We start from the raw sequence: 8,833 nt of genomic DNA, 5'->3' as shown, positions 1-8,833 counted from the left end.
TGTGCTAGGAGCACTGCTCTGCAGGCTGCAGTGGGCAAACCAACCTGTACCAGCCTGTGCCACACTGCCTGCTTTCAGCCTCTGTCCTGGGCTATATGCTGCAGCAGGGAATACAGTGGGAGAGCAGATATAGCTGCTTTGCACTGAGAGGCTGCACAGCACTCAAGTGCTTTGCAGCATGCTAGTACAGAGCAGGTGGGTGTGCTGGCCTGCACACTGTGCTGTCCGGTTGGGCCAGCAACATTACTACATGGTGGTACAGGGCTAAATATCCACCATGAGGCTGCTGCACAGAAGTGCAAGGCCAGAACTGGAGTACAGGATTTATTGGAAGCAGCACTGAGACCCCCAGAACTGTGCTGACGGGGGGGGGGGTGCTTGTGTCCTTTGTGGCAGCTTGTGCTGCTGGCCTGTCCCTGTACATCAACATTCATAAGATGATACAGAATATACAAGTAATTACAAAAGTCGTCTATGTCCATACAGTGTCCATGGGCTGAGCCAGCTTTATCACGCTCTGCTCTGCTTGAACCTGTCTTTTGTGTCTGACGTGTCCTGGAGGTTTAACAACAGGGGTTTGGTTTTGTTCTGGGTCCTGTGCCGCTACTGCCTGAGCTGAAGCAGGGCCTGGGCAGCAGTCCTGGAGAGTGACAGCCAATGTGAGCAAAGAGTGGCTGTGATGTCCAACAGCGCTGAGAGAAACAAAAATCCAAGGAAAGGGATGCTAGGTTGGAAGCAAAGGGAGGCAAGATGTCAAGGTCCTCATCTTGGTCCTGTGAGCTGCCCTACAGGATGGACCAGCTTGTCCCCAGCATGCGGATGCTGGCCCTGCTCAGTACCAAAGGATCAAGGTACCCCTTTTCTACATTGTCATTGCTGACACATGAGGCTCATGGAGAGTTGCTGAGGGCCACACTGAACCCTGGGTGCAGCTGGTGCAGTGCAGTGTTCCTTCCTCACTGTCAGGGGTTTGTGTGGGCCACAAAGAAGCACCTGGAGAGATGTATGTGCCGCTGCTCATGCCAGCCTGCTAAAGAGGTCTTGCAGGTCTGCAGCTCCCCAGCTTGCTCCACCTCTTAGCACGTTCCTCAGCCCCCAGCACCGATGTCATCCTCATTGGTGTGGCTTCTTGGGGACAGGGAGAAGATGTTGCTCTGGATGTGCCACATGCTGGGCTCTGTTGATGCAGCATCTAACCTGGGCAAGGAGTGAATCTCTGCCACGTGCCTGGGGTGCAACTGCTTGTGCTGGTAATTATTGCAGCATTATGGCTCTGCTCTTTGCCTCCTCAGAAGCTGACTTCTGGCACAGGCCCAGGTTTCTAACTGGTCTGAACTGAAACTCCTCGACTATTTCCTGGAAGATGGTGTTGATGGTGTTGGATCTTTCCTGTGCCTGCAGGCTGCTTGGCTGTGGGGTGGTTACAAGGCACCCTGGTGGTTTGGCTCTTGGTAGAAGTTGTGTTCCGCTTTGTGTTCCCTGTGCCAACTCACCCAGCTCCAGCTGACACCCACCAGGCACAGCAGGTGCAGGGAATTACACTATGCCAGGCCCAGCTGGACCCCCGGCCATTCGGCTGCTGTCCCACACAGAGGAAGGCAACAGCATGAGGGGAGCTGCGTGCAGCGGCAGCTCAAATTGCTTCTTCCCTAGGCCACGCAGAAGAGTCAATCCAGCAAGAGCAGAGGGAAGGTGTGAGGATAAGGAGGCTGTCACAGGTCGAGCCGGAAGGCCCCAAAATAGCTGGCTGCTGCGTCATTGTAGTCAATGGCCAGCGAGGAGACGGAGACGAAAAGCTCATCACCGGCCTTGAGCTCAAACAGTCCCCCCTGGTAGAGAGCGTGGAGGCCGTATTCTGCCTCGGGTGCCCAGCACTTGGTGCCCACCCCTTTGAGCAGGAGGATGGGCTGGCTGTAGGATGTCTTCCAGTTGATGCACTGCACGAGCTGCGGCACTGAGACGTGGGTGCCAGCCCCATCGCGGGAGTAGCGGAAGTAGATCTGGGAGTAGACGTAGTACTTGCCTGCCTGGTTGACCCGCAGCCGGCCATCCCGGTATGTGATGTTCTGCAGGTGGGAGTGGATGGTGCTGTCCTCCCAGCGAGTGATGGCGTGGCGGCAGGACTGAGAGAGGTTCCCAAAGCGCCTGGAGCTTCCTGAGGAGATGGCAAGGTCATTAAGGGAGTGCACTGCACCGAGGGGAACCATTCAGGGCCAGTAGGGGGCTGGGCTTTCATGCTCCTACAGCCATCCAGCTTGGAGGTGGTGTGGGTGGTCTTGGACTGGAAAGGACAAACATCTTTCCATCTGCCAGCAAATGCAGCCTCCCATGCTCAGCTCTCAGGGGGAGATCTCTGAGGGAGATCCATGATTCTATGATCTTTTCCCCACCCCCACCCCAGAAGACCCCCTAGAACCCTGCTGGCCTCTCCTGGCTCACCGTCTTGGGCTGGGCTCTGTGGGCGGAGGGTGAGATGTGCTGAGGGTTTGCCAAGTGTTTTGGTAGCAACCTGCCCCTCTGAGCTGTTGAAGTAGCTCTTCTGGGCCTCTGCAAGAAAAGGGACAAGTGGATTTAGGAGGCAGTGTGCACGGGGACCCCCAGATCAATGCTGGCATGTCTTTACTCAGCAACCAGAGAGAAAAAGGCAGGAGAACACCCCACTGACCCTACATAGGGGGAGTTCACTTGGGGTGACAATGTCTAGTCAATTATTATCTAACAACTCTGTGCTGCCCCCTGGGTAGATGGGTTCCCCAGTCTCCAATCAGGCAGACATAACATCCCTCCAACCCCTGCAGGGGACATACGCCCTTCACCCACCCGGTGGGGCAGTCTGCGCTCCCGCCCCAGCTCACAGTGCTCTGCTGGATGGAGTTTGCCCCGGGAGCAGCCAAGCACCCTTGACCTGCAGACATCCCTGGCCCCACGCCGGGCTGTGTGCACGTGGACGTGGCTCACCGACGCTGCCCAGCAGAGGTTCCCCATGAGTGGAACCCCAACTCCTGCCCCAGCGCTCAGCGGGATGGACTCACCATTCACCACGCTCCTGCTGATAACGTTCTCTGTCACCTGAACCATCAGAGAAGAAAAACAACCCCATGGTTTAAAAGATGCAAAGGCTGTTCACTGCCCCCAGCTCCTCTCATTCTTCCAAGCTTTTGGTATGTTCTTTCATGCCATGCCTCTGGACTCTACCATCTCCTCTGTGCAGAGGGCTTGGCATGCAGTCCCTCCTGCAGTCCTGCTTAAATTGAGCCTCTGACATCCACTGGTGAAGCAGATGGGGAAAATGAGGCGGGCAGGTAAATGGGAGCTCTCCTTTCATGTGTCCCACCCTCCCCAGCCCTACAGCCAGCAGCCCCAGGCTCACCGTGGCCACATAGGCTTTGATGGTGTTGGCCAGCTTGAGGCAAGACTGGTTGCTGATCAGCTCTTCCAAGTTGGAGCCCTCCTGCTGCTGATTGATAAGCTGCAGACACCTCAGTTCCTCCGAGCTGCCCTGTGACTGAGCTTTGAGCTGGAATGGAAACACCTGCATGTCCACAGACTGCACAGAGCAGGGTAAGGCAGCACACACAGCTTGGCTGGGCACAGTGGGGATCCCAGCAGGTCAGCTGCCTTTGGCCTGGCTCCTCCTGTGTCAGGATGCCCACAGACACACCATGGAACAAAGCATAACCCAGCACTTTTCTGGGCACAAAGCTGGTGGTGGGATGGGTGGGTACCACCAGGATACAAACACAGACTGAAGCTGCTCTGCTGGGAAAGAATCAGTTGGCAGAAGGCTGAATGGGTCCCAAGCTCTGTCCAAAACCTGTTCTGTGAATTGAATGGGTTAAATCTTGTCCTCCTATGATCCCCATGGCTGGCAAAGGCTTGCTCATATCAGTGGTTATAGAAATGTGACAGCCCCTTTCATTGAGGGGAATATGAAGCTGAATATGAAGGGAAGACACAGACTCTTGCAAGCTGCAGAGCACGAGGTAAAGGAGAGGCACTGAAATTTCCCTTTCTCCATCTCCTTCACCTCTTCTGCTCTGACCTTGGGGAAGCAAGTATAACCCAGCCTCAGCTGTGAAGAAGGCATTCACAGACCCTGAGGAAGGGTCTGGGACCCTGCAGTGCTTGGCTCCACTTTCCCTCGGCCCATTCAGGGGCTGTGCACAGAGGTAAGAGCTGGAGCTTCCAGGCTGGAAACATGCAGCAGCCTGGTCCATGGTTGCTCCATGGTGATGAGGCTCTGTCATTTACTGCTGTTGATCTTGTTGTAAACCAAGCTCTCACACATCTCTTCCCTCCCAGGGCCAAGCAATACTGGCTGGAGACCAGATCCCAAGTACTACATCAGCCCAGACAGAGCTCAAACACTTTGTAATCTGTGCTGGATTGTGGCTGGGGAAAGAAAGCCGCCTTTCCATGTGATGTGGGCTGCTATGTAGTGAACTATGCCTCATCGGCGTGTCTCCAGGCTGACCTGGCCCAATTCTGCACAGCTGCTGCCTGGATGACGGACACAGCTGGCTGTGGGGTCACTGCTGCTGTGGGAAAACCAGGGCCCAGATGGGACAGCTGTCCTGAAATCAGCACTCAGGAGCTGGGAACCAGCACAGGCACCTGGACCAGCCAGCCTACACCACCTGGGTCATTCCCAGATGATGCGAGCCAACTCAGCAGCCCTTGGCTGCTCTGTCAGTCCCACCAGCATCCTGTGCTTCCCCAAGTTGGCTCGCTCTGAGCCACATCCTGCTGCTCCCACCAGATGTCTGCCTGCCTCCTGACTGGGATCGGTGGAGATTCTGGGATCAGCACAAAGACTATGTGAGGTAAGATAAAAAGTCTTTTTTTCTCTCTTTTTTTTTGTGTGTGTGCTATTAGGCTGGGCTCAACAGGAGCACAGTGGGTGGGAGATGGGTTGAGATGACCTCAGAGAAATGCTGCAGTGCTGACACAACCGGGTGACTGGAGGGCAAGTGCAGCCCTCGTAGGGGTTCACCTGGAGTGGGTTTAGGTGGCAGAGCTGTCAGCCTTGCATAGACACGCTCGTCTGAGTGGGTGTAAGTACAGTGCCTGCTGTAAATCCCCAAGTGTTGGGGCTGCTCGCATGGAACTCTCCAACACAGTGCATGCTTGGGCAGAGCCAGTGCATGCAGCCAGCTCCTCTGCACTGCCAGCAGTGCTAGCTGTGTTGTAGGCACATATAATCAGGGTCAGCCCCGGTAATGTGGCAGCACAGTCCCAGCATAACAATGAGCACTGCAACCATACCCCTCTGGCCACTACCAATTGCCTGGCTCTGTTAATTGCCTTGATTAAGGCTTGCTGTGATAGGCTGCATGTGCCACCAGCACCTCTCACTGTACAGGATCACTGCAGTCTGTCTGCTCTTAAATTAAATGAAAAATGGGAGAAACTTTTGTAAAATGGGAGGGCAGACTGTGTGCATGTGTTCTGGGTGAGGGAGGCTGGCTGAGTCACTCAACATTTGGTGCCCTCGGGGATGCTGAGTTCCCAGTGCGAGTGCAACACCAGCATTGTTCCCATCTTAGGATCTGGTGAGAGACTCCAAAAGTTATTCCAAAGATGTAAGTCGGTGTAAACTGCCTTCTTCCTTCGGCCCTTCCCTGAGGCTCTGTCTGCCCACATTTCCGTTCTCCTATTGATGCCTCTCATGTAAATCCCTTGTAGTGGGTGCCACAGGAGATCCAGGGAAAGAAAGAAAATCTGGAGGCTGGAGTCTGCTCTGGAGGATGCTGAAGCAGTCAGCAGACGGACTGTTCCTCCTGCAGCCAGGAGGAGAAACTGGGCTTTGTCAAGTTTCTCACCTCTTCTGTGGTTTTGGGCAAAGCTTGGCATTCTGGTGCCCTTCTACTGACGGGCCCTCCCTCATCAGAGCTGATGGGTTACCATGGGTAGAACTGCCCAGATTGCTACTTGGCAGTCCTTCGGTTCTCCATCTCTCCTGCTTGGTGTTTGACCCTTCCACTGCCGAGGGACTGCTGTGGATCTGCCTTGGCAGCAGCAGCACTGCCTGTATGTTGGGCTTGTAGGACCAGGGCTGTTCCATGGAGTTTGTTTTTACGAGGGCAGAGTGCCTGTGTGAGGGTGGTCGGGAAGCCTTGCAGCCCTCTGGCGGCTCATGCCCATCAGGCAGCAGCGGTGCAGCCATCAACGGCAGGATTTGGCTGCAGCTCCTGGTCCATGGGAGCTGAGATTGGGAACAGCTTGGCAGGAGCGATGCTAAGGGCAAGCTGGAGAGGCTGCACCCCAGCACAGCTATTGCGTGCCATTCAGTAGAACCAAGAGCCTGAGGGCTCCAGGTGCAGGGTCCCCCCAGCCCCACAAAGAGGGGAAGAAGGCTGCAGCAGTCCTGGAGTGTGCGTGGGATTAGAAGCACAGCGCAGGGCACAGGGACCAAAGGGCGCCCGTGCAGCCCCTTCCCCGGCCCCAGCCCGGACCCGCATCCTCAGGTTACCAGCGGGCAGGGAGCAGCTCCGCGGGGACCCGCAAGCAGAGGACAAGGGCTCACCCCGCGCACAGCGGTATCCGCGGAGGAGCCCCGTTCCCCAGCGCCGAGCGCCGTCCCACGCCGGGAGCTGCCGGGAGCGGAGCCGCGGCTGGGGGCGCTCCCGGGGTGCAGCCCTCGCCCAGCCGCCCTGGGGGCCCCGCGCCGCGCTCACCTTGGAGATGGCCATGGTGAAGTAGACAAAGAGTCCGGTGGTGGACGCGATCTGTAAGGCGAGGATGGCCATGACGGCCACGCTGCCCCAGAGCGGCCCGCACCGCCGCCGCCGCTCCCGCAGCCCCCCGGGATCAGCGCCGGGGCCGTCCCCCAGCATGCGGGTGGCCGAGTCGCCGCTGTCGGAGCGCAGGTACTGCCCGGCGCTGGGCTGCTGCGGGGCCATGGCCGGGCCGTCGCTCCCCCCTCTCCGAAGAGCCCGTAGCTCCTGCGGGACGGAGCGGGGAGGGGAGGGGCGGGGATACGGACGGGGGCGGCCCCGAGTGGGAGTGGGGGTGGTCCCCGGGCTGGGGGGTCGAAAGTGGGCTGGGGGGTGGGGTCTGTCCCGCACCTCCCCCTGAGTGGCGGGAGGGGGGCGGAGGGTGCTCGTGCTGTGCGAGGACGGGCTGTGTGTCCTTTGTGAGCCGCACGAGGTCGGCAGGGCTGTGGAGGTGCAGGGCTCGGGGACGCCCTGCTGCGGGCGGTGGAGGATCTCTGTGCTGCCCAGGTTGGGAACGGGAGGTCTCGGGGTTGGGTGGGACACCGATCTGGGTGATGCAGACCACGCGTTTCCATGGGGTGCCGGGGATGTCCGTCAGGGGTCAGCGGGTCACCCTAGGGGCAAATGTTTGCAGAAAGGCATTGATGACCGCGGAGCCTTTCCCGGGGGCTCATCCCACACTGCCCACCGCTAAGAAACCATCCTGGGCCCGGGTGCTGGAGGAGGACCTGGCTGGGAGCAGCGTTTGGTTGTGCTCTGACAGCTGACTGCTGACCCCAAGGCTGTGCTCTGCTGGTGAGCAGTGTTCCCTCCTGAAGTGCGAATGTTGAGTTGTTTATAAAGCAAACCTGGAGGAGGGCTGATGACTGCCAGGCGCTGCTTTGTGCTCAGGTGACCACGGTCTGTAGTGTTTTTATCTCTGCAATAGAAGTGAGATCTTCATACACAAAGACTATAGTTCTCCCAGAGCCCCCGTCTCTTCTCTAAAGGTGGGATGTGGGAAAAGTGCGGGCTGGCCCCAGGCCAAACCCACAGTAACCCCAAGTGGTACCCTGGGGTAAACTTTATGGTTTATAGGGAAATGGGGAGCTGACTGTGAGCAGGAGCGGCCTCTGGTGTGGCCTCAGATGGAGACGGGGACACAACCAGTGCTGCAGCCACTCTAGGGGAGAGGAGCTGCTGCGAAGAGCCAGCACACCAGTGTCTGGCTTCTGCAGTGCTCTCGCACTATGAATGGTGGGTTTGTTTGTTTTTTTTTTTTTGCTCAGGAAAGGAACTTGTCCCATTTTACATCCTGCCTGCCGGAATATCTTCCACTGTATCCCCAGAGCTCTGGATTTCTGCAGACAGATTTCCCCCAGTGAGCTGCTGGTTGGGATGCAGGAGAAGGGAACTATTCACAAGATACCACCCATTTAAAACAAAGGAGCAGTTCCATTATCTCTTTTTACATTGTGGCTACTCTGATTCCTTTGTATGCCTGGAGGTGAAGCAGCAGCTCTATAATTGCCTTGGGATCAGCTAGGGGGGTACAGGAGTTGTCCTTTCCCTCAGATACCAGGGCAGGAGCTTGAACTAGAACTTCCCAAACATCCTTGCAGTCCTGCTTTGCTTGTGGATTCTTCTTTCCACGTACAAATGGAGCACTGGAGCTCCTGGCCATGTTTGGAGGGTCCTTTGTTGTACCTCCTGACCCTTGCTCTGTGGGCTGAGTTGCAGTGCTTGTAGCCCAGGAGCAGTTTAGAAAGGGTTTCCTTTGCAGGTCTCCCCCCATCCATGTTTGCTTTCCCAAGAGGTGCTGGTGGGTTCATAATCTCGGTGCTTTCATAGCCTCAAGCCCTAATTGTGCACATATTTGCAGTAATCCCTGCAGCAGTGGCCAGGTATGTCAGGCTTCTCTGGGCTGCTGATACGTACTGCACACAGAGCAGCCACATGAGTAGTAGTTATGGCTTCCCAGACTTGGAGAAGTGTTGGAGAAGTCACCTTATCTGCTTTTATTGCTTTTAGAAAAGTATTTGCTGAGCCTTGAATAATGCAAGCTCTGTAGAAATGCCTTCAGATCGCAGATCTAATCACTCGCTTTCAGTGCAAAGATCTCTACCACTCTTTCCCAG

At 56.6% G+C, this 8,833-nt stretch overlaps 1 protein-coding gene across 1 annotated transcript; it reads right to left on the bottom strand.

Annotated features, from left to right (window-relative positions):
• Window positions 1–298: 298 nt before the first annotated feature.
• LOC140252171 (tumor necrosis factor ligand superfamily member 10-like) lies at window positions 299–6,984 on the bottom strand. The gene is made up of 5 exons (XM_072336531.1): window positions 6,678–6,984; window positions 3,371–3,517; window positions 3,033–3,069; window positions 2,440–2,547; window positions 299–2,155 (listed from the first exon to the last, which is right to left on the bottom strand). Exons 1-5 carry the CDS (start codon window positions 6,900–6,902, stop codon window positions 1,713–1,715), a joined length of 960 nt encoding a protein of 319 aa, XP_072192632.1. The 5' UTR covers window positions 6,903–6,984; the 3' UTR covers window positions 299–1,712.
• Between the last annotated feature and the right edge of the window lie 1,849 nt (window positions 6,985–8,833).

This window comes from Excalfactoria chinensis, chromosome 4, assembly GCF_039878825.1.
Source record: "Excalfactoria chinensis isolate bCotChi1 chromosome 4, bCotChi1.hap2, whole genome shotgun sequence".
In the NCBI taxonomy this organism is placed as follows: domain Eukaryota; kingdom Metazoa; phylum Chordata; class Aves; order Galliformes; family Phasianidae; genus Excalfactoria; species Excalfactoria chinensis.
The sequence above is the reverse complement of the archived record's forward strand: the minus strand, read 5'-3'. Positions and strand labels throughout refer to the sequence as shown.